General features: G+C 34.6%; 1 protein-coding gene across 4 annotated transcripts in view; it reads right to left on the bottom strand.

Annotated features, from left to right (window-relative positions):
• Positions 1-2,127: 2,127 nt before the first annotated feature.
• The window catches only part of LOC105252395 (tyrosine-protein phosphatase 10D), a 33,819-nt gene continuing 8,728 nt past the window's right edge, over positions 2,128-27,218 (bottom strand). The window contains exons 3-21 of one of the 4 annotated variants that reach the window (XM_011259746.2): positions 16,179-16,425; positions 15,674-15,949; positions 15,385-15,591; positions 13,912-14,265; positions 13,623-13,795; positions 13,161-13,524; positions 12,779-13,048; positions 12,395-12,691; positions 11,821-12,099; positions 10,788-11,197; positions 10,251-10,628; positions 8,712-8,904; positions 8,445-8,459; positions 8,126-8,294; positions 7,636-7,888; positions 7,215-7,472; positions 6,704-7,088; positions 6,087-6,176; positions 2,128-2,416 (exon numbers count right to left, since the gene is read on the bottom strand). In XM_011259746.2, coding sequence (XP_011258048.1) covers positions 6,115-6,176; positions 6,704-7,088; positions 7,215-7,472; positions 7,636-7,888; positions 8,126-8,294; positions 8,445-8,459; positions 8,712-8,904; positions 10,251-10,628; positions 10,788-11,197; positions 11,821-12,099; positions 12,395-12,691; positions 12,779-13,048; positions 13,161-13,524; positions 13,623-13,795; positions 13,912-14,265; positions 15,385-15,591; positions 15,674-15,949; positions 16,179-16,425 — 4,590 coding nt within the window. In that variant the 3' untranslated portion in view covers positions 2,128-2,416; positions 6,087-6,114. The remainder of the gene's footprint in view (positions 2,417-6,086; positions 6,177-6,703; positions 7,089-7,214; positions 7,473-7,635; positions 7,889-8,125; positions 8,295-8,444; positions 8,460-8,711; positions 8,905-10,250; positions 10,629-10,787; positions 11,198-11,820; positions 12,100-12,394; positions 12,692-12,778; positions 13,049-13,160; positions 13,525-13,622; positions 13,796-13,911; positions 14,266-15,384; positions 15,592-15,673; positions 15,950-16,178; positions 16,426-27,218) is intronic. The other 3 variants (XM_011259749.2, XM_011259747.2, XM_011259748.2) reach the window with 3 other exon arrangements.

The raw sequence follows: 27,218 nt of genomic DNA on the forward strand, positions 1-27,218 counted from the left end.
AAAAGGATCATCGAGTGTCGAATTATTTTAACAATAACGTTTAAGCGAACATTGAAGTTTTGAAAGATGCCAAAGCAATATTACACGCGATATGTTAGAGAATTGAAGTTAGGGAGAAGATCGTAATTACTAAAAATTTATTACATCCTTTTTTTTTATCTTTCTCTAATATGTCTTCTGCAAATATAAATTGACATTGATAGTATGTTGTAGCAATATATCAACAGCATTATAATTACTATCGATGTGCGTATGTATGTATAATACAATTATATCAGATTATTTCATGGAAAGTCTCGATAAATTAAATAAAATTTTTATTAATCCGCTTTCAATAATTTAAAGATATACTATAGAATATAGAAGCTCTTCCCTGTCGTACAAATTAATAATTAAATAGATTATTAAATTAAAAATTAAATTTCTAGCTTCGTATCCTAAATCGTGCTAATCTACTTAATTATTAATTATATAAGAAGTCACTCGTGTTTCTTAACGAATTAATATAAGTTCTAGAAAAATTTTACTGTAAAATTTAATAAACCTTCAATAATCTCAATCGTTTATAAATTTACGATTCATTACGTGACCGATGTAAAAATGCTCATCCAAAAATACGACATCAATGAACACAAATTCCTTTTTTTTTTAATTCACATTCTTCGAAAAATCTAACGAAGAAAATTGAATTCTAACCCTGATTATTAAAAGAAATTTACCTACGACGTGTAACCACTTATGTTTACTACGCCCTGGTCGAGAGTACAAAATTAAGTACATTGAAGCATTTGTATACAACCGCGCAAAAGCGACATTTAAATATCGAAAATGACGATGCGATTCTACGAATGGTCATCATTAAAAAAATCGCTCGTTAATACTAAGCTGCAAAATTAAGATCTATCTTTCTGAGAATTTTACTGCTCAGATGATTAACTATGTTTACTGTGGTTGCATATTTTGGAAATTCTATTATACTCAACATTCGCAATGATGGAAGGGGACAAGTATATATCACTCTAACGATTCAATCGATTATCGATTAATTACATACATGTGCACACGTATTACATCACACGTATACGCATGAGCGTACACATACACGCACACCTACACACATACACACATGTGATTCCTTCCAGAAATGATATGGCTTCTACGAAAATGCGAGTTTCTTGTTCCCACTGATATTGTTTCGCCCATCTCAGAAAGAAGGATCGATCAAAAGCTCCGCACATCCACACCCGCTCGTCCTTGAGATTCTTTTTTCTTTCTAGATAATTTGATTTAACATTAACGTTATTACTTATTAAATCATCGTCTAGTATAGCTCTTGGACGGACGGTTCTCTCCACTCCGAACAAATAGCTCAACCAGCGTGATCGTTGAACGCCTCGTTTGCGCCTCGCTTTTGTAACGAATCGCTTTTAAGCGATCATCTCCGATAGGACTATATTTAATTCCGTAGAAGATAAACGCGAGAGACAACATAAAATAATCTTTTTCCGTCTATTTGTAGAATATGAACAAAGTGTTATTGGTGGTAATCTCAGAAAAGTGTTTGCATCGAGAGAAGAACCAAGACGCCAGTTTATACGGATCGATACGAAAAATGCTATCTGTCTTACATATACATATATATATATACATTGTAATCTAACGAAAAAACATTCGCTAGACTCATTGCGGATGCGATGTGGTCCGAGGCCTCATCGTGACACAACCAGTGGAATATGCATCTTTGCGCTCGTTATACGGCCTGCATCTATCGACATTGCGCTGTCTTATCAGTTTCTTGTTATTTATATATATATATATACACATATATATCTATAGATATGTATACATGGGTTTTATAGGTATATGTATTAATAAAGACGTAATCTCCGATCGTTGCAACGAAACGCGAAATGTCGCGCATGCAAATTTGATTCGTAATCCCACACTTGGCAGCATATTCAATTTGACACTCTATTTCTCATTTGTTTATTGTCCTGCGGCATTCCGTCTCCCTCGCGACATAATTAAATCTTAATCGTGAAACTATTCTACGTGTATCATGCAATTGAACACGCTTCTCTCGGATATGTAGACGGTAGAAGAATAAAAACAAGTATGCTCACTTGCCATTTAACGCTATTCGATAATCTTCCAAGAAATTCCTTCAATCGATTTACACTGTTCTGCATACGATATCTAATTAATCCAATGTGAAATCGTTATTATTACGTTTCTTGCCTTTGTTTCTATCCAATCCAATCATTTTCTTTCCACGTTTTTCTTTTCCAGATAAACTTGAAGAATCTTGAAGATTCAAGCTTCTTTAGAAAACGAGATCCGTTTTTGCCGTCATCAGTTATTACTTCTAACCAGTAATCGAACCATCACATCCCCGATTCGGCTATTCCTTCGTCATCTGCAAAACAATAAATTAAATTAGAAGGAATTTATATAATAATTATGATTATATAATGCTGCTTGTTCTATTTATAGCAATCATGCTTGATGCAACTATATTATAATTTTTGCAATTGCAAATAAATTAATATTATCGTAAAAAAAAGCTGTGTTTATAAAATTAAAAATAAAAATATATTTTATTTTAAAATTAACGTAATTTTAATCTTAATGTAAAAATAACATATACAGGGTGTCCGTCAATTTTCGATCTTAACGAAATAAAGAAGTAGATTGGCTCAAATTAAGAAGGAATGACCTGTATTGTTTTGGGATCGCAATAATTAACGAAACATTAAATAAAGAAGATCGGCCAATCTGTGTGAGTAGAAGCGCGCGGCGACGAGAGTCGTCCTACTGTAATCCGTTACTACGAGCGCGGCGAAGCGGTGAACGGGTCGCTCTCCGAGACATGATGGTGATTTGCGATATATCGCAATACCGTGCCGAAAAATGACCCGTCCTTTTAGTGGCGAGAAAATGATGCGCTATCATTTCCACACCACCTTGCGGTAGATAGCATGATGCGCTTTTTTTATAGTGGTTTCCCCCATAGGCCCTATTCCACTCTCAATTTGAAAATTATTCAAAATGCCATTACTATATGCTGAATATATCGTAAATGTAAAAAATTAATGGTGACAGTACCTTTACAAAAATTGATCCGTGGTTGAAAATCCCTCGATAAAATGTATTGCACACGTTGATAACGATACGATGATAAAATGCTTCAAGAATCCTTTCTTTATCTCGTACACGAAGGCGCACTGCTAGATCGGTTATCTCGATACTATGCACGACACCCAGTTTCACATAATTATTGCACAACACGTAAAATTGTACGGCCACTTGGTTTTCGTGCACGCCCGAGAAATGATTCCATGTAAATTGCGGCCGCACGATAAGTATTTTCTCTCGCTAGTCCGTATGTCACAGTCATATTCGTATATTTCTGCAGAGTACACTTCATTTTCTCTGTTAATTTCCTACGCAAACACAAGATTTTTATTAAAACGTCTTAGCTCTCGCACGCTGTTACCAGACTGCGTACGCCAGCAGCACGCAACTACAGCTGACAGCTGAGCGGACATGTGAATGGAAGCGTACGAGTGAGTTCGACGCCTGCGCACTATGATTACAATCACATGTCCACTCAGCTGTCAGCTGTAGTTGCGTGCTGCTGGCGTACCCAGTCTGGTAACAGCGTGCGAGAGCTAAGACGTTTTAATAAAAATCTTGTGTTTGCGTAGGAAATTAACAGAGAAAATGAAGTGTACTCTGCAGGAATATATGGATATGATTGTGGCATACGGACTAGCGGGAGAAAATACTTATCGTGCGGCCGCAATTTACATGGAATCATTTCTCGGGCGTGCACGAAAACCAAGTGGCCGTATAATTTCACGTGTTGTGCAATAATTATGTGAAACTGGGTGTCGTGCATAGTATCGGGATAACCGATCCAGCAGTGCGCCTTCGTGTACGAGATAAAGAAAGGATTCTTGAAGCATTTTATCATCGTATCATTATCAACGTGTGCAATACATTTTATCGAGGGATTTTCAACCACGGATCAATTTTTGTAAAGGTACTGTCACCATTAATTTTTTACATTTACGATATATTCAACGTATAGTAATGGCATTTTGAATAATTTTCAAATTGAGAGTGGAATAGGCCTATGGGGGAAACCACTATAAAAAAAGCGCACCATGCTATCTACCGCAAGGTGGTGTGGAAATGATAGCGCATCATTTTCTCGTCACGAAAAGGACGGGTCATTATTCGGCGCGGTATTACGATATATCGCAAACCACCATCATGTCTCGGAGAGCGACCCGCTCACCGCTTCGCCGCGTTCGTAGTATCGGATTACAGTGGGACGACCTTCGTCGCCGCGCGCTTCTACTCACGCATATTGGCCGATCTTCTTTATTTAATATTTCGATAATTATTGCGACAATCCCAAAACAATACAGGTCATTCTTAATTTGAGCTAATCTACTTCTTTATTTCGTTAAGGTCGAAAATTGACGGACCTATATATAAATATTACACGTAAGTGTGAGTCCAAGAAGCAGATTTCGGATATTCACTGTAAGTCGACCGCTCCTCGGGCGATCGGGACGAGATTTAAACGGTAGTGCCGCGAAATGGTGTAGAATTTTATGCAAAAAGAACGAAATCGCTATCGCGTCCGGAAGTCGAGATATAAATTGGCCGTTTTTCGTCTGTGCGCGGACGGTCGAAATCGTGCACGACGCCGCGCATGTTGCCTGCCTCTCTCGCGCGATATTCACTGTAACGCGGCGAGTAAAATGGCAAGCCGAATGCAATCGTTCGATTAATTCGTTAAATATTTATATATATAAATATTTAACGAATTAATCGAACGAATGCATTCCGATTCATCTTTTCTTTTGGTATATATAAATATTTAATTCACTATTCGACTGATTGCATTCCGACTCGCTTTTTTATTCGATATATATAAATATTTAATTAATTATTCGAACGATTGCATTCCGATTCATCTTTTCGTTCGATATATATAAGTATTTAATTAATTAATCGAACGATTACATTCTGGTTCGCTTTCTCGTTCGGTATATATAAATATTTAACGAATTAATCGAACGATTGCATTCGACTTGCCATTTTACTCGCCGCGTTACAGTGAATATCGCGCGAGAGCGGCAAGCAACATGTGCGGCGTCGTGCACGATTTCGACCGTCCGCACGTAGACGAAAAACGGCCAATTTATATCTCGACTTCCGGACGCGATAGCGATTTCGTTCTTTTTGCATAAAATTCTACACCATTTCGCGGCACTACCGTTTAAATCTCGTCCCGATCGCTCGAGGAGCGGTTGACTTACAGTGAATATCCGAAATCTGCTTCTTGGACTCACACTTACGTGTAATATTTATATATAGGTTCGTCAATTTTCGACCTTAACGAAATAAAGAAATAGATTGGCTCAAATTAAGAATGACCTGTATTGTTTTGGGATTGTCGCAATAATTAATGAAATATTAAATAAAGAAGATCGGCCAATCTGCGTGAGTAGAAGCGCGCGGCGACGAGAGTCGTCCCACTATAATCCGTACTTCTTTATTTCGTTAAGGTCGAAAATTGACGGACACCCTGTATAACTGACATAATCTGTGACATAATCTGCGTAATATAAATCTTAATTTGTAATAAAAATTTGTGATTGAAAGATTAATATATGTATATTAATGAGGCAAAATTAGAAAAAAATTCATTCCAAGCAATTCTTTTAATAGTTGATCAGTAATTTTGGCCACTGCATTTATTTAGCTAACATTTTTATACGAAAAATTATGATAATTATTATATAAAATACAGGCAAGCATTCTCTGTTTTTTATTGTTAATAAAGTATTATATCAATTGTTTAATAAAATTATTTTTTTTGCTTCTCTTTCTCTCTCTCTCTCTCTCTCTCTTTCTCTCTCTCTCTCTCTCTCTCTCTTTCTCTCTCTCTTTTTCTCAATCATGCTTTCACATACAAACATACACACCATTAATATACAAATTTTACATACAACTTTTGCAACATATAGGTTCATGCAGGAAAAAGGAAAAGCAACGATCGAAATTACCATCGACGCAGGAGTCGCTGTTCGAAGGTCACCTCTCCTTCTCATCCTCGGCAGGACTCTTAGTGTTTTCGACCGAGCTTCGATTCTTGCCTGAATATCAACAAAGGTCCCAAAAGATTGCAGATGGGGGGGGGTGTGAGTTATTAGGTGAAGGATGTGATTTACAAAAAGAAAAACAACTATATATGATTTTCTCAAGATACAATACATGTGTGCTTATACCACCATCACCGCCCACACCATATTATTACTATTATCATAAAAATAATCAATTAGTTTATTTTTAAAATACGTATTCCTTTTTATAAAATATTTTCTTATCTTTCGAATAACGATTTATTAATTCTGGTATTCTCTGTGAAATATTTAACCTGTTTCCATGTGCAAGAAAAGACTTTATATAAGAGAGAAAACGGGTAACAAATTACAAATAGACTCCATTTAGACTTTTTTCAATACATGCACTACCTCTTTAGCTCCTCAACTTTTCAATAATCTTACTTCAATTACCTATCTTGATGCATTCTTTAAGTCGCACTTGGTCATTGATCACTCAATTTGTGTCGCAATCGTCTCGATTAAAATTCAGAATATTTCGACAGAATTTTAAGATGTACCTTCGAATCCCTGATTGTCATGAATCTCTCGTGGTGGTCCAGTAGTATCCTGTCCTTCCAGGACAGCAAGAAGACACTGATGAATGCAGATATACTGCTGCTCCGTCTGAACCATCCAGACTCGCTCCTTCCTCATCGCCCAGACGATTCCGAAGATGTCAACGTACTTCGATACGAGAATTTGCTGTAGTATTCTGTCAAGGGTGATAAAGGTACCGCTACGACCTACGCCGGCACTGCAATGAACGACTATCGGCCTCTGATCGGGCCTAACACGTTCCCTGAACGCTCGCACGAACCTCGCCAAAGTCTGAGGTGGACTGGGAACGCCGAAATCCGGCCAGGTGGTAAAGTGAAAGTGCTGTATCATTCTCTTTGCATCGCCCTGTGATAAGATATTTTAGGATGACAAGCTATCGTCAAGTTTTATTCAGGAGAAATGATGCAATCACCAAATAACGTTTTAATATGTATTCGTAATAAACGTAATGGAAGAAATACAGTCACTCACTCTGCATAACATAAATTCCGTAATGCTCCAATCCGGATAGTGCGTCTCGTTTAGTATCGTGACAGAAATGTCTCCATAATATACCGGTAAAGTATCCATCGGCCAGTAATGATCACATTTTTCTCTGCCCTTTTCGATACATCTCGTTAACATTACGATAGCTTTACTATTGCTCTCCCACGCCATTCGCCAGAAATCGTCTCGAGTCGAATGCAAAGGTCCTTGGGTCACGATAAACTCCCTTGGCGAGTTGTGACCCTGTTATATCGGATAAAAAATTTCAGAAAAGAATTAATATTATTGTAAAATATAAAATTTATAATATTGTAAAATTAAAATTGATATTTTTACTAAATTAAAATATTTTTATCAAATTTAAATATTTCTAGTAGAAATAAATATATTTTTATCCAATTTTTACCGGAACATAATTTGCGTTGATGTAGTCGGAACCTTCTTCATCATCGACAGGTTGAAGCTTGAATCTGCTGTGATCGTACGGAAGAATATTCGTAAATCGATTTTTTGGCCTGTTACAGGGTAAATCCGCCGCTGTGCAAGGCTGATCTCTTCCGACGTGCTTCAGCTCTTCAAATTCTTCTGAAAACCGGAAGTCAGAATCCGCCGACATTGTACGATAATGCTCGGCAAAATCTTCGACTTTAATAGGCCGACTGTAATAGATATAACAGCAAATATTATGTTGTTTTATGAATGATACTATATAATATAAATTTTTCGAAAGGGAAAATTGAACTGTAAAGTTGCATAAATTATTCGTAATTATTTAAAATTAATATAATTATTATACGCAGAATATCTAAGAAATATGTCGAGAATTTAAAAATAAAGGAAAAATTTTTCTCAGGATAAAAATTTTGAAATAAAATAATGTTATAATTTCTTGGTACCTAGTCTCAATAACGCTATCCGGTAATGACAGGTTGTCGGTTGCCCTGGTTTCTGTCGTTTTGCGACCCTGACTTCTTCTCCTTCGCATAAACAGCCCGATGCCCAATAGAAACAGCAGCAATGCTATGGCGACGGTGACACCGACTATGATAGCTGTGTTGTCCTTATCTGTTTTGATACGCACAGCGAATTTTAAATTTCGCAATGAATCAAACGATCGTCAAGGATAGTGCGAGTTAGATAGATTTCGCGCTAAAAAAAGAATTGTTGCATTCATCTCGCGAGGCGTGCGTAAGACTTTTATTCCTGAGATCTTACCTGCCAGCAGCAATCCTTGGGCAGACATGTACACGAAATAACGAGGCATGAATTTAGCGAGGCTTTCACTACATGCGCAGTGTGCCTCTAAAGCTTTACAAATCACCTAACGTATCCGATGTGTGTATATTATCATTATCATTATCTTTTTGATACACATATATGTAAAATTTTACTACTTGACTAATGAGAGACATCGGATATGTTAATGGCACGCGATTCCTTTCTTCTTTAATGCCTTGAGACTTTTCACGCGATCGCTCTCACCTGTTTGGATGGGAAAGCTGTAGCTGGTATCCGTAAATTTGTCCGGTGCTGTAAACGCTCGCACCTTCACCCGATAAGTAGATCCCGATTTCAATGGTCCGTTACAGTATCCAACTTTGTTGTCGCAGTTTTCAGAGCCAATCGTAAAGTCCTCCACAGATCCGTTTTTGAAAGGATAATATGGTTCCATCACCTATAAATATTAACGTAAAATAATGGCTAATGTTAATAATAATAGTAATGTTTATAATAATATTTATAATAATTGCAAATAACAAAACAGTAACACAAAATAAAGTTCTTTAAATACTAATTCAATCATTTTCTCAATTTATTATGTATTTTGTTTTTAAATCTTTATAATTAATATTCTGTATATTTTTGACATATCTGTATATCTAAAATAAGATCATTCTTTTCTTATAACTATATATATATATATAACTACATATATAATTATTATAAAAACCTGCGTAAATATTTTCTTGGTCTTTGAAATTAAATTGTTCAAAATATCCATCGTAGAATTTATTAAAATGTTCATAACTATAAAATGCGATTTTCCGTGTCGTTCTTTTCCGCAAAACACTTTACTTTTATTTGCTGCGCAATTTCATTCTATCTAATTCAATTCTAATAGAACGTTAATGATAATACTCATGATATTAAATCACTTAGCCACAAAAAACTGTAGTCGATAATTAATCCAATGTTTATTAAACACATAATTAGTACATTAATATCTATCACAAAATGTTCAAGGTAACCATCTAATCTGATATTTGAATGTTTCACGATTTTGCACATTATTTTCAATTAAATCTAATAATACATGATTCAATAAAACAATAGAAAAATCGTCAAAGATTAAAAACTGTATAACTTGTATATTTCAAGTATACAAATTTTTTAAATTGTAAATTTCAAGTGTATATTTTTTTTATTATATTCCTTTATGGTCACGTTTTATTTTATTCCTTTATGATCACGTAAATAATTAAACACAATTATATGATTTTATTTTCTAAAATATCACGGTAAAACCACATCTTCACCTTCGCAGTTTCAGATCACAACTAACATTACGTGTATCCTTCGGTCTGTGCATAATATACTAGCCGCAGTCCGCGAACGTTTATGCATAATCGCGAATCTACGTCATAATGCATACATTTTACGACAATCGTCCATGATCTTGCAAATCAATGTGTTGCGCGATATAATGTATTGCATCAATTAAACGTTTGATCGTTTTATTACTTTGATATATTGCATGCACTTGCAATTTAAAATTGACTCTGATTTTTACAAGAAGAAAATTCTATTTATATTTAATGATTATTAAAATTCAATACTGCATCAGTTTTATGATATTATATAATTTGCAATTCAAAGATTGTAAATTATATCATTTTGCAATACAATATCTGAATATCTAAATTTATAAAATAAATATATTCTCGTTTAATTAAAGATGCTTGTATACTTAGGATTATAATAGAAAAACTATGCAATAAATAAACGAGCAATAAAATGTACCTGATACGGTGGCCAAATACTGTAAGCCTGAACGTCTCTCCAACTGGGCATCTCCAGTCCAGAAGCGTTCTTGCTATCGTCTTCAGCGACGATGACGGTGTACGATGTGACTGCCCCGTTTTGTTCGCTGAAGTAATTCTTCCTGAATCTAATTTGGATCGTCGTGCTACTTCTGCAGACCTCCGTTGGCACTACTTGCGTAGAGGGCTTTGGCGGTGCCAGAATCGGCATCTTTTGCTTCCAGATTGCCTCAGGACCAAAACCAATCTTGGTCTCCGCTTGAATCCGGAAGACGTACGTCTTACCTGGTACGAGAGATTTGATAACGCCGCGGAACTCGCTCGGCCTGAAGTCCTGCACTTGAGTGTAGGTTGAACCCTAGTGGAATCGCGAAAAAATATTCGTGTAACTTTTAAAGTGCTACATTTATATTCTTCAACATTATGCGGTGCAATCTCATCTCTCTTTCGCGTAATTTTTAAATTGTACAAAAATATATATTTTTCATACAAGTATTTTTGGAAAAGAGAATCTTACCTCTAAGCTGTAAGTGATGCTGAATTTTCTAATGATGCCATTTTGTTCCTGACTAGGTAGAGACCAGACGAAGCTGATGTCACTCGGTTGAATGTCGATAGGATGAAACTTCTCCACTTTTCCTGGATACGATTCGCTAGTAGTGAAACTGGCGCTGAGCGGATTTGAGATTCTCAAGTTAGAAGATTCTGTACCCGAACGTACAACCAGCGTGAATGTATAATTTCTATGCGGTTTCAAATCGAAGATGGTAATCGTGTTGTCCGAAGTTATATTTTGGATGTAGTTCCCTTCTGTGTTTATATATTGTACTTCAAAAGTATCATACTCTCCGTGCGGGCTGTCCCAGGTCAACGTGATCCTCGTATCATTCACATCAATCGCGTGAATTGCAGTGACCGGTTCGGGATCTAAAAATCATATTTATTTTCTTAAAAATTAATTAATAAAGAAGTTTTATAATATAAGATTATTTGATTGTTTTTGTGTAAAATTAAAAGAATTTTTTTTATTGGTGTGAATAAATATATCTCTAGTAGAAAAATAATAAATAAATATATAAACTAATATAAATAAATGTGTATGAATAATTAAATTTACTATATCCCCGTGGAATTAGAATTATTATACAAATAATATATCAATCAATATATAAAGTAATATTTAAAAAACTATCAATATATAAAAAATAAAATATTAAAGATATTATTCTTATTTAATTTACTATCTTTTGATAGTGCATATGTAAAGTAATGTTATATCATATATATTATGTATTATAATGTATAATATAATGCATAATATAAAATATATAAGTAATATGTCAAGAAAAAAGATATAATACCATGCTTCTAAGTGAAGTGTTTGTAAACTAAATTATGTTAGATACAAAAATATTAGAAATTTAATCCCCTGATTTTAAACAATTTAGACGTAGCGTTCATGGATCACTCATGAATTCAATAAAAATCGGAGAATTAACGTTTTCTAGAAGGAATTATCATCATAATCAAACTGCATTACTGATACTTACAGAGTCGGTCTTGACGAAAGAGAGGTCTGCTCTCTACATTATCGCTTACTGTCCAAACGGTCACATTATACAATTTGCCAGGTATTAATCCAACAAATGTAATCTTGGTGTCAGTGTCATCTACCATACGCTCTTTCGTGGTATTATCGTCATCGCTAATCCTGAATCGGTAGAGATCAAACTTCGAAGACTGTATCGGTGTTGGCGTGTATCGCAACGTCAACGACCCCGGTTGATCCCGATCGACCACTACGACGACCTCGGACTGGATCAGCGGCACTAAATTTCAAAGTCTCGTTTTTGTTTGCCTAATTATGAATCGGCGTACTATGATCATCTTAATCGCTCATTGTCAGCTTTGAGATTGTCAATAAAAAATTTTGACAGATGAATATAACGTAATAAAACAGAAAAGCGGACAAAGCGGGCAAGATTAGTAATAAAGGAAAATAAAAACGTCTATTAATACTGAGGCGAAATTTGTTAATGAGCTGTCAAACAATTTGTGAAAAATAACAGATACGCTAATGAAATTTTACTCGTCGATAATGACGAAGAAAAGCAATGCACTCACTCGTTCGTGTGGTTAAATTACTAATGTCGCTAACTAGATCGTAAGACATCGTGTAGACAACGAAGAAGTACTGTACTCCAGGCATTAAGTCGCTCATCAAGACCTTTCTGATTTGCCCCTCAAAACTAATATCGGATACATTCTTCTCGCTGACATTCTTCGATCTAGAGTCCTCTGGATTCTTTACTGGCCACCATCTTATGACATAGATCTCAATACGACCTTCTGGTCTCGGCCATTCGAGAGTTACGTTGGTAGAGTCGATGACTGGGGTGATATTTAAAACTGGATTGGGTCCTAAAATGATAAGAAAATTTATTTAAAAATGAAATCCCACTGTTAATTATTTAAATACATTAACTATTATTAAAAAATTGTACTTACTGACTGTGTGATTCACTTGTAACGGATACAGACTTTCGACGCCATAACTGACAGTGTTGATTTGTATAGTATACCTCTCGCCGGCTGTCATGTCCGCGACTTCCGCTTCCATATCACGAACGCTTGGGAGTTTGACCCACCTAGGATCATCTTCTGTACGGTATCTAATGGAGTATTCAGTAAATATTGAGTTCGTTGGAGCTTCCCAATGCACGACAACAGTATTGCTCGTAACTTTCTCGATACTGAGATTCTTCGGTGGATAAGGTACTGAAAAATAATTTAAGATGGTTAGCAGGTCAAAAAAACTTGTGCAATTGATACTAAATAAAAGGTAAAATTTAAAAAAATCTAAAAAATTTAGAAAATGATTATTACTTACGAACAGCTTGCATATAATCATGCGGCTCGCTCCGAAGTCCATGACTAATAGCAAAAACTTTGACTTCGTATGCTGCACCAGGATAAAGATCTTCCAAAACTATATGCGATTCTGTAGTCAGAGTAGTCGCACTTTCTCCGGTGTCGTTTCTATTGTGGGTTACTTCAAATTTCTCCTGCTTGGAATTGACATCGCTCTTCCAGGAAATATTCAAACCCTTTTCAATAGGCTTCAGATCTTCGATCACAGGACTGGCTGGACGCGTCGCTTGGTACAGGACGGTTTCGTTTGATTCGACTTTATTGCTAATTGCTTGCACTATTATGGAATAATTTCTTCCTGGCAGGAGAGCTTCCAGAGTAACCTGTAGATTTAACAATTATGTCAGAGGAATAAAAAATAATGCGATTGACACGAATTAGACAATGACTGAGGGATTATTTCATTCAATAATTTATTAACCTTTGTTTTATCAGTCGTCAAAGTATTACTATCGCCACCAATCGTCGTTTCCACTTCGTGATATTGTAACTTATAACTATCTTGTGTACTGGAATTCTCCGGACTCCAGGAAACCTCCACCATACCAGTTTTCTCATCGATCACTGCTCTAAGATCGTGAACAGGTAGTGGTTCTAAAAATACAAAAAAGAAATCAAGAAATCGTCTACTTAAAATAATCACGAGAAAAGCGTATTGGTTTTAGCGGACGCTAAATTAAGAAGCAATGCGTGCAAAGAAGAAAACATACTCAGAGTGACATCTCCGCTGGCCGGCCAACTGGTGACCTTGCCAGAAACTGTTTTCACGACCACTTGATATGTCTTGCCAGGCTCCAAATCCTTGAACTCCCATCTGTTCTCGTCGTCCCGGTTTCGCGTGACAGGCGCGAGCCTCCGATTACTGCCAAGGGATATTTGATACTTGTCAAACTCGGAAGTTCCATTGGGCGGATTCCAAAACATGCGGAAGGAAGTCGACGTTATGGAAGATTTGTCAAAGGTCACATTGAGGGGACGCAACGGCACTGTACGATACTGAGCTGTGGTGGGCGCGGACGTTTCATCCTCGGATACAGTATGCACGGAAATGTTATACGCTCTACCTGTAATATGAAGACAATTTAGAAGACCAATCCAATTTTTCCTCCTGTTTTTGTAAATGATGTATCAAATATTAATTATTTTAAATATTTATTTTAAATATTAATTATTTTAAATATTTAAATATTAATTATAATTCAATATCGCAACATATTGCATTTTTGTATTGGACCTCATCAATAATTAATATATCATTTGTAACAAGCTTTAAATAAAATAACTTTGTTTTTTCAAGATCTGTGTATTTGTTCCAAATATGTCTATAATTGGTTTTATTAAATATTTGATGCATACGATAGACGATCACTTGAGTTAATATTTAAAATTAATTTGAAAGTTATTTTATTATGTAAAACAATTTGAAAAATGCGTAGTTATAAATCAAGGAAATATTTGCATTGATTTGATTTAAACTCTAAAAGTCAAGTAGTTTGTCATAATAGTAGTCATTTCTTCGAATTCTTATAAGATACAAGTTATTTTTCTATTACACAATTAGCTTTCTAAGAAATACTGCAGATAACAGTTGTGATAACAAATGCTGTTATACTTGTATAATCAAGTGAATTAAAGAAGCATAAGCGTAGAAAACGATACGTTCTATAAACTTAATTAGACCGAAATTAATATTTTTATAATTATTTGTCTTATATTGTATAATGAATATAGATTAAGTTCTCTAACGTAGGAAATTTTTCTTGACAGGCCTGCTTAAGATTTTTTAATAGATTTTGGAAAAAATATCTTAGTTTTAGAAAAAAATAAATATTAATACAATTGTACGATTCACTCGTCTTGGAATTCATAAACTGCTCTATTTAATTGCAAGCGAATACTTTCTCTGCGATTCTATTTGAAACAGTTCCGCTTCGCATATCCAGAAAAAGGAAACAATAAGGTGGTTGATTCAATTTTAACGCGTGTGTATAAATATTTTGTAACATTGCAACTTAAAAAACACACACAACTACACAGTTCCTATTTTTGTCAAAATTAATTTCTCACGGCATAATACAATAGTGTCTCTTGAAATTCGCTTACGTAATTTACATAGAATCTCGTTTATTTGGTATATCCGATAGTGTTCAGCGCGTGTAATTACGTGATAGCAAACAGCTGACCTGGAACGAGTCCTTTGAAAGCTGCCTGTGCAGGACCAGGCGGCTCGCCCTCCTTCTCTACATAGAGAACAGATTCTATGGCGTCCGGTGGATCTATACTAACTTTGTAGTGCGTATATATTCCGGCAGGATAAGGCGGCTGCCATAGCACCAGCAGCGTCGTTTCATTCCTGAACCAGACGATAAACTTTCCCGGAGTATTCGGTTCTACAAAAAATTCGATGCAACACGATTTTATACAAGACGCGAGATAAAATTACTTAGGTATTATTCTATCAATTATGTATACTTGTCGTAAAGTTCCTGCTGGTGTAAGCGACGCTCTCCTTGGCGTCCAGCACGGTGAAGAGCTGAAGCGAGTACGTGGCACCGGGTGTAAGATCTCGGAGTGTATACGGCACCGAGTCGACTGGGATGACGCTGGTCTTGGGATTTCCGGTGTCGCTGAAGCTCTGCGTCCGCAACCGGAAACCGGAATAATTCCCTTGGACCGGAGGGGACCAATATACGATCGCGGTTTTCCCATTTCGTACCGATACCGTCAAGTTTGAGGGCGGATCGGGCGCTATTGAGAGAAGAAAATTGTATTTTAATTAACCTCTCGTCATAAGAATCTGCTGATTGCGTGTTTTCCAGTCATTAATTTAAGAAAATAAATTGCACTTTTAGACATTAAGCACTGTTTAATTCAAAAATAGCGAAAAAAAAACGAGAATCGTTCATATTTTGATCATAAAAGAGTTAAAATGCTTTAATTAAAAATAATCATCGCTCAACAACATCGAATCACGTACGTGTCGTAATCGAGGCGGTCCATGTCAGCCAGTCGTGAAGAGTACTATTGCTGTAGTACAACCAATATTCATATCTCGTCCCGGGCAGGCCGTCTTTAAACTTTATGACATCACCGATCTCGGTGGCGGCTATAGTGGTATTTGGCGGTGGAGAGCCGACGTTTGGGCTGTAATCCAAACGATACCAGGAACCACCCTGGCTTAGATTGCCTGGTATCTCGATCGCGAGATCAGCCGAGTATGTGACCTGCGGCGAAACACATAGGGATTGCATTAATTCGCACGTGTGTATCGTATCGTAATTATTAACTCTGCAGCTACATTTGCATTAGAATAATATGTATTTAACATACAGACAAGAAGCTAGCATGTACAATATATCGTGCTATTGTAGCGAATTTCATTTCAGTTATTGTATGTAAATAGTACAGGAAGACTGTTAAAAATATAAACTATTTTATTTGCTGAGAATAACTTATACTGAATCTGCGAATTATTTTAATAACCGTAAATTGATCTCTATTCTATTATTAATGAAATATATTTTTATATGTAATATTTTGCTTTAGCAAATAAATAGATTAAATATATGGTAGCAAAAAAACAATAAATTTTTATTCTATTAGCAAGACTTATTAATTTATTATATTTATTATAAACTTTGATAAATAATTAATCGTATTAATGAGTATACTAGAAGCTTGAGTAAAATCAAATTATGCAGTACATTCTATGCAAAGATATGATTTTATAAGAATATGCGTACGCCTAACTGTTTCATGCAACAATGCTGAATTTCAAATTCGTTTCAATGCTTGTGTATTTTTATGCCATCTTGCCACGTAATATTGTAAGCATGATCCGTGAGTCAACCTCGGTAAAGACCCGTTATAAATGAGCAGTATATCTTTTCAAGGTTCTGGTATCCTTATAGATGATCGAGAAGTTGAAAAGGATCAAGTAAATTATCACTTATCGTCGTTCATCGTCAATTCTTGTCTGTCTTTATTTTCGTTTATGTAAAGTAATATCGATAGTGGTAAAGAACTTGCTTATCCTATTATATAATAATGATTATTTAATTCGACTTAATATTTTACACGATATCTTGGTTCCCACGATATGTTCTAGGTGGACAGCGTTTAATGACCTCTCCGTTCAACGTTTCGCTTTCTCCATTATAAAATATTGGCTATTAACTTGCGAATGCATGATCCTTCGAAATCTATCATTACTTTTATTTTTCTAAACAGTAAAACATAATTTCGAAATTCATTAAATCATTTTTCGTATAAAAATTTTTTATAGCTTTTCAAGCTAATCAGCATATCAATTTTTTGCAAATAAATTATGTTTCAATTTTATTAAATAATGTTTATAATATAATAACATTTGTTTATAATATAATAATATTTATGTTTATAATATAATAATATAATTTAATAATAATTTAATTAATATAATTTTTTTATAAACATAAAATGTTCAGCGAGAGGTTGATAGCTCTGAAATGCTTCAACTGAGTGCAAAAGATTGAAAGGCAGTTGTTTATGGGAAACAAACGGTATGTTGATTCGAAATGGATATACACTATATTCGTAGTTATGAATAAACCGCGGACATACAGTATGTGCATATACACACTGGGAAACAGCGCGTTCCCAGAGACGTGGGAAAGATACGAATCTATAACACTGCCGTTGACGTGTTGATGGGGGAATTACTGCGAACGATGTTTGATATACGTGCATATTCAATATTCAATAATTCCATCTGTAGGGAAATACATATCCAGCTATATTTCTTCTTAAATATACAAATAAGCATTTTATTGAATATGGACTGTCCTACGCACAGTTTAAATCCCAAATATATTTGATGGGAAATTAATCTTGTACTGCACATCGAATATAAAAAACGATATGACAGGATGATCCCAGGCGATTAATCAAATTTCAGTTACAACTGTCAGAAGAGCAATTACAATATTTATTTATAATAAAATAAAACGAAAATTGACTTTTAGAAATTAATATAAACGTAAAAATTTAGAAGAAACAATTATTTGACTATTAATAATATAATTTGATGTTTAATTTAATTAATTATTTTAATGCGAGGGTTTAACATTGATATATTAAATGATTATTTTGATTACCGGTAACAATACAATGAATCTCTCGACATTCATTTTAGAAGCTAGAGCGACGAAATCACTTCTCCTATTCGCTCGTGACAGTGTGAGGTGCATATTGATCCTCGCTCTATCTTCGTCTATCGCAATGTCTCTTTTTCCACCTTCCCTTCGCTTCTCTCGATTCTATCCCTCACGACAGCTTATCCCTCATGCCCATTGTCGCATGAACGACGACAAAAACTTCTAATTGTACAAAGAAGGTCTGAATAGTTTCCCGACGAGCTTGGAAAGAAAAATCAGAAAATGCGTAGCTGGTGCGAAATATTTCATTTATTTTGAAATACTGAGAAGGAAGCAAATATAATTCGTAATTGAAATTATATATCTGCGCACACGCTGGCGATGATTGAAAATATGGGAAAAGCGATGCACGATTCCAGCAGTCGAAAATTTATCATTTATGATAAAAAAAATAGTATCTTTGAATTTTTGGCAAAATTGCTCCACAATTAAATTACTCCACAAAAGGAACCACTGTACAATATTAACAGTATTATAAAAAAATATTACGTTGGATTATCGCTTGACAATATTAACAGTATTATAAAAAACATTACGTTGGATTATCGCTTGAAAAAACAAATCCATCTCCGAGATCCGATACGAGTCAGACGCAAATACAAGCGAGAGACTCGTAGATGTACGTCATTCGAGAGAGAAAAAAAAGAGATAATATGTACGGATGTAACTAAAACTCCCGTCATGTGTTACACGATCTCGCAATGTGAAGCATCGTGGCTGGCACGACTCACATTCCGTCATAGACAGCTGTTCGTCATGAAACCCTGAAACAACGTTGGATGAGCAACTGCAGTTCATTCCGAATTATTACGAGAAGGAAAAACCGCGTTCTCTCTTATCAGTATCCTGGTCGGTTTGAAAATATATTAAAGTTTCCTCATACTTGGCTACAATTTTAATATAATTTCTCATTTTTTCCAACGCACGTTTCCACTGGAAAGCTTCATCTACTCATGTATGACGACAAGCGTTTGAATCTTATCGCTTCTGGTTAAGATCTTGAAAGTAAAAAGAAAGTAGCTCTCGATCGCGAGTAGAGCCCGTCACTTCCGGTTGACCGTTGTCACGCGTCTCGCGCGGTTCCGACCTCGAACACTTTTCGTTTGCGTCCAACGTGCGTGGAAGTAGGTAGGTAGAAATGTGGAAGTGACGCGTGTCCGTGACACTCCATCAGCGACGCGTCCGTGACACTTTGTAATGCGTACCGCTCGTCACCCTTTCGTATCCGCCTTAGTATCCTGTTATTAGAGTATCCAACGGGTTTTGCCTCTTTTTTTTTTTTAGCACGCATCAAGCGGATCATGTGTGTACAGCTCATCCCATGAATACTCAAATTATGGGTTATTTCCATGTAACCAGAAAAAATGCCTTTCTTCTTGAATACCGAATTAATCATTTGAAAATCAGTATAATCATAGGAATTGTATTATACGAAAATGTCAATATGATATCATTACATATATCATATTATTTCATTGAACGCAAGATTACATTAAAATATCGATTTTAATAAAATAAGTACAGCAGTGTATTGTAATGAGTCATGAGTATTCTCTATCCGGTGCATTATGTCGACATCAGAATTGGAGGACTACATCCGTCATCACACATTATTCGGTATCGTGCATTATCTTTATCGTCATTTCCTTCTCTTGAAAAGTTATTATTAAAATCCTCTCTCTTTCTCCGACCAATTGTTTATGAGCGAGAAGGATATAGGATGGAATAAAGATAAGAGATACATTTCTGCTATATATATATTTCTCGGCTGCGCTTTTTTCATGCCAAGCTAGGCGAGATAAATTCTCGTTGTAAATTTCGTCTCGTGCATTAGCTACGACGACAAGCTGTTTGGTCGACGTAGCGCGACAGGAATCCAATATTCCCTTTGTCTCCCTGAATTCAAGAGACAGGACCAAAGGTACAAATACACGGAACGCATTCTGGTTCACGGACGAGTTTCGAATCCGTAAATAAGTGAGACGTGATCGTGCATAGAATAGGAGAAACGAACAGGCTGGACTCAGAAAAAAAACTCCAACAAACAAACAACGTTAGAAGCAAAATAAATGTCTCGCGAGAGAAATAAAGAGAAGTTTTTATAGTGTAAAAGTGAAATTGCAATACGAACTACAAGAATATGGCAAATGTTTTAAATCTTTATTATTGATTAGTTTCTTTCTTTTTATTAGACTACATAACACGAGAAACACACACTAAGCTTTGATTACTTTTTCTGAAATTGTATTAATTTTTATATTTTAATACATACATCTTATATATTCGATAATAATTTTTCTTTGCTAGACTTTAATTTGAGATTATATTTCTTAATCTTTTTATAATTTTTAATAATAAATATTTTAATATTATGTAAATCAAGATTATTTTTAAATCCAAACAAGTTAGTAATTATTTTTCACATTTCTTTTTATAATTGTGTAAGATATATTTTATGCAAGTATGCGAATAGCAGGAAAGATTCTCTGCAGAAAATGATTCTACGATACAATATGTAAATAAATATAATATAAAGAATACTACTTTGTCCCTGTATATTCTATTATAGGCATATTTCGAAAGATTCAGAACACATTGTAGGTCCGGCGATCGCTTTATTCGTACAACGAGAATGAAGAAAGAAACTCGTTTACGAGTGTGCACTTGAAAGATTCTAAGTAGTTCGCGTGCTTCATCATCTTTACCCCTTGCAAAACCTGTTGCACGACCTTGTTCGATTCGTGTATGGTAATCTTTCTTTTCTCTCTTTTAATCGCATTCACTATTTTCATGTACAATTTATTATAAATATATTCAAACAATACCATTGCTTTCGAAATTATCCACACACGTTTCATGATAATATCTATTTTATCGAATTATATTATTTGCCATATCAAGTATTGCCAAAGTTATCTTTCTCATTATTTGAAGAAATATGTTTAGAATAACGACGTACGCGCCTATTCGCGATAATTAATAGCGTTTGATTAATTAAACGGGTGCCCTTTAATTTAGCTAATAAGTCGAGTAATTAAATAATGGCAAGATAAATCTACGATAATGAAATACACGTTGTGCTCTTAGATAATCGCCAGGCTGACGTCATGCACGTCTCGCGTGACGAACGTTCCTCGCCGTTATCGACCGTCATTTGCCAAGAGATTTACACCAATTTGCAGTTTAAATACACATTTATTTTCAAACTCGGACAAAATGGAATCGAACGAATTGCGCGATCAAGGTGCCCGAACAGTTCGATCATCAAGATGTTTCGAGCACTAATCTATTTTCCCGGACGGAACTGTGTTTCCAAACGCACTGCGGATATTTCATTGTGCTTGTTCGGTTAGTAATCTCGCGGATGTGAATTGTACGCCTACTTTTGATCGACCATGAATTGACCCACATACCATATATCCTCCATGTTTCTTGCGGCGATTAAAGTTGCAAATTTACAACCGGACGTTGCATTAACATTTTAATCCGACTCTCTCGCTCTTTCTCTCTCTCTCTCTCTCTCTCTCTCTCTCTCTCTCTCTCTCTCTCTCTCTCTCTCTCTTTTTCTCTCCCCTTTTTGCCCGATTATATAATTTTTAAAGCCTGTCACATGATCATCCTGTTGCGATATCCGCGTTATTCACGAAGCGTGGCTATTACACTGAAATGGTAGTTTCGGAATTTGCAGAAACAGCGAAAAAAAAGTGCGATCATTAATGATGGGATAATGCAATTATCGCGTAATTGGAAACGGAATTATCAATTGGCAATTTCCACCGATGCATCGTTGAAGCTACGAGAATCGGAAACGACGTGACTGTTAAATAGGGATCTCTGTCGGAATTGGGAGGCGTTAAAATCTCTCATTTGTCATCATATTTCCACAACGTGAATAGTGACAACGGGACAGTGAAGATGAGAGTCTCAGATTTCTCATCTCTGGAATATCTTTTATTCATCTACCTTTATACAGTTTCAATATTAACATTGCAAATGTGGAACGAATTCTTAATACTCGATTACGTACGTCGAAGAACTCTCATTAACGAAGAGTTTATAACGGTATTTTGAGCAGTGATAACATTATTTAAGCTTAGTTATCACTCCGTAACCTGTTTTCAGTGCTACTATTTCTTCACGGATAACGTATGACAACGGAAATACTTCTTTCGCCGGATATAGCGTCTCTAAAACGGTAAAAATATCAAACATCGGATGTTTCAAGTATAGGTCTTGCAACGAAAGATGTGTTCCTGCAAAGCGAAATAATATCATCCGCAACGAGCAATATGTCACGTACATAAGAACCATGTATTTTATAATAATGCGATCAGACGATTTTTCTTTTGAAAAAAGCGATAAGTGCGACGTGCCATATCGAGCGCAATGCAACGCTTCATTAATTGCTGAGAGATCGCTTTGACATTTTTTGCAAGAATAATAAGAAAGCTGTGGGGCCGATTGTAAAAATATTTTCCGCGTTAAAAAGAAATTGAAAAATATTCATCGTCGCTTAACAGGCTCATCCGTGTTTTAATAATTGCTAAACGCGTCAATTTGTTGATTTTTATATTCTCGTAAAATATCGAATAAAAAATATATAACGACATGTATGTTATATCATTGAGCGTTAATTAACAATTGCAAATTGCCTGTCAGCAAGAAATTGTCGGACATGTACTTACAGTTATAGATTAAAAATAAGCTATTAACACATAATAACACAAAATAAATGATATGTCAATCGCATCATATTTTTACATATGTATATATGTATTATCTGCATACATCGTAAAATATATTCTTTTCTTCTGTTTTATTTTTTAGATCTCTTATCAATAATACATAAGCAATAAATATGGTAATTATCTAAAATAATTTGCGATAAAATAATTATGTACAGATAAGAATATCGTTTGATTACTCTTGAAAAGTAATGGAATCCCATTGACAAAATATACTACCTCTGACTTATCTACGACTATTAATATGTTCCAACACCGTCGCACAATGAAAAATAATTAATACAAAACAACAATTGCGATTTGTCGAATTCATCAATTATATAACGAAACAATCGCATTTATCTATAAATCAGCGCTGCTGACAGATTTCATTGTCAGTCACTTATTCAACGCTCTCTCGGTCACGTTGTTAGCAAAAAAGTTAACAGCGTATGAAGGCGCAATTTCCAATAAAAACGACATTTGTATAATTCCATCTTCATTCTGATAATCGATGTATTTTTTATAATATATCGATAAACAATGATGCATCTGACGATCTATTAATATATTCGATACACTGTACTATGAACCTAGATAAGATCTGCGTGTACTTAATGATCTTTTCGCTTACCGGATGTTCGCTTCAACTTCTCAAACATAATTCGAATCTTCGCGCAGTCCCCGCTATAAAAAAGCATTACCTGCGCGAGAAATGATTGATGATTGCGTAATCCAAGATACAGGCACTGTAGATTATGGTTACGTTGCCCGTCAGGCATTTCCATTTCCGAAGCGAAAGTCTTTAAAGTTAAATAATGTACATTTTACGTAACAATAATATAATTTTCAAATTTATTTATATTAATATAATTGCAATTTGCGAAGAAAAGAGTACGCGTTTTTCCTAAAATTCTATTGATTAAATTCGCCACGCAATTCGATAGCTGCATATTAAGAATTTCACAGAGATATCTTAAGAACGAAAATTAATATTTTTGTTTTTCTTACAGCATGTATAGCTGGTTGAGTCACGAAGAAAGTTTGGTTTATACGTTCATTTTATTTTGAAAGCAGCTATTGTAATAACACTGTAAGACAATGAAGCGAAATTTTTAAATAAAGCCAGATAAAACGAAAGACGCTATAAAAAGATGCTTAAAAAAATATTCTAAATTTTGAAAATTTTGATTATATAATAATAATTTATCATAAAAAATATCGCGCTATATATGGCATCAATCTGTTGAAATAAAATTCCAATGCATTCACAATCGAGAAAGGAATATATTTCACTGTAAAGTGCGTTGCAAACTCATTTGGACATAAAACGCGCGCTATTCCTCGGCTATCCGTAACGCATTTATCGCGCAACTTTTAACTTTGCGCAATTAAGGCTTACGTCATCATTCGCGCAATTACATGATGATTCTCTTAAAGCAAGCAAACACAGACAGTTTGGCGTTTAACGTTTCAATGGAAACGCTATAAACTATTATAAGATTTTAAAATTTTAGTTATTTTATACTTGTAAAATCAGCGACAAATATTTTCTGATGAGTCTGTTTATTATGTTGAAAAATTTAATAATTATTTTGGTGAATTTCCTTCAATTAAAATATTCTTATAGCCTTTCTAAATTTCATAAAATTCAAATAATAGAAATTTGCAAATTCTAAAAATGTGTGTGAAAATTTAGTGACAAAATGCTTTAAAACATAGCACTATTATCAAATTAATAAATACCCGCATTACCGTCACACAATTGGACACAATTACTATTATTAAAACCAATTAGCGTCAATTAGCTTTTATTAACTTTTCGCCAGATTTTTCAATCACACTTATAAATGTAATATAATTTAATTAATATGCTTTATGAAACATGTTGTCATATATATGCAGTAGTGCGAGAACGTATCAATGGTCTTGCAAGTTAGCTTAAAAATAATTTTAATTAATTCATCAATACAATAATTTAACTATATGTCGAAAACAATTACACGAATCTTTTTTGCCTAGGAATAAAAATTCCTACGACTGTATTTTCTGTCTTCTCGGTATTTTTGTTAAATACGGAATGTATTATACAATGCATTAATGTACATCAAAGCTAAATGTTGTTTCAAAGAAACCGGCTCTTTAATCATCAAGTAAACATATTTATACCAAGACGGAAAATTTGCTACGATGAATTTGTTGTTATTATCGCACATTTCATGCGATCAAATTTTGTTACTTATTCGATGCTATAGATCTACTATCTGATAATTAAAAATCTTGCTAAATCAATTAGTTCATAAAATTAAAAACAGAGCAAATTTAATTTACTTGTAAAATTATAATATTCTATTTCTAATAAATTCATTTTTTGTTGTCGCAGAACGAAATCATTGTTTTGAAAACAGAATAATAATTAAAATGTTATAGAGAAATAATTTAACAAAACTATTCCCGATTAATTATTTTTAGTATGTCAAGTTAAGTACTTTTAAGAATTTTATATTTGCCACTCAATAATTAACAAAATTTAAAGCAGTATGAGATATGCTATTCCAGCTTCTTTTACCTGTATAATCAATATAAAATCAAGGTTAATTAATTTGCATTCTACAGAATAATTGTCGATATAACTACATAATTATTACTTTTCCTGTATATCATGAAAATTCAATTCAAATACAATAAGAGATCCACGCGGCACAGAATTAATTGCGTATAGAGTATAGGCATCATTTATCTTTGCAGCGAGGTAAGTAACTTGGGAATTTCTCATATAAATCGTAGACTACTAGACATCAGCGCGTGTAGAATTAATCAAGAGGATGAAGCAGGATGCAAGATGCGACGCGCTTTAATTAAGACGCGATCCTTGAACACGCGTAAAACGATGCTGCAGACAGTATGGGATGACGTCAATATAGTACTTTTTTTTCTTTCGAAAGCGCGATGTACGATTTATCCAAATAATCGTTGGACGGATGCAATCGAAAGAAAGAGAAGGCACGAGAAAGTGAAGGCAAAACTTCAAGCGTACGCGCGCGAATGCGTCCGGGATGAAGAGGGGTGTATCGGAGTGTACCAAAAAAATCACCACAAGCTGTTTCTCTTCTTTTACTTCCAATGGCGTCAGGAAACTGCGCACGTGGTGCACCATCACCGTTTTTATTTTTGTCTTTCACTTTAGATCTTTTATTACTCGGCACAACATGCGGGAAGACGGATATTAAGCGGATGTTTACTTGCAGAAGACAATGCACCGCAGAGAGAAACATGGCGAATTTGCCACGAAGTTCAAAAGATCTCGTGCAGATTGAAATAAATCGTCTCAATTCTTTTTATTCCGAAATTAAAATGGGAATATTTTCTCTTCTATCACGCACTTTCATGTAAACAAACTAAGTTTATATTTCTAATTCGATAAGAAAAAAATTTTTAAAAAAAGTGTAAGTTCTTTCGAGTAATAATAATTTCATTATACCTATATTTTTGTCAAAAGTATTTTATCATGCGTAATCTGTGGATTATAATATCTGTGGATTATGTATATTTCGCTAGTGTAAAAATTTCGCTTCTTGAATTTAATTTTTTACATCGTTCGCCACAGTTTAACGCGATCAAAGCTTACGAGACTTCGGATGCTGCTCAGACGAGCGAATAGTGATTTATTTCTCCCGTCTGTTTTATTTTCGTCACCGGCGTGCAGCCGGTATCTTCCCAGGCTAGTCCAGGATATACTTGGATGCATCCGGATGAACGATTCACCGAAGTCGTTTGACACTCAACAGAGCAACCACGTGCGACCGGTTCTTGCCTTTGCGAGACACCGTTTCCGGTACGTCGTATCCATAACAGAATAAAAAGAACTATTAAACTTACTATATTTGGTCTACCATTCATACAATACTGCGAAAAAAATGTGTGGATGTAAATATTATAATTTTCAATCAATTAAATCATTATTTTATCATTATTAATTTACATATTTTTCTATATTTTGTATATATATTTTTTATATATATTTATATATTTTATCTATATTTTTATAATCGTATTATTTAAAGTATATATTTATAAATGCTATATGTATTTAATTAA

This window comes from Camponotus floridanus, unplaced genomic scaffold, assembly GCF_003227725.1.
Source record: "Camponotus floridanus strain SB8 unplaced genomic scaffold, Cflo_v7.5 scaffold31, whole genome shotgun sequence".
In the NCBI taxonomy this organism is placed as follows: Eukaryota; Metazoa; Arthropoda; class Insecta; order Hymenoptera; family Formicidae; genus Camponotus; species Camponotus floridanus.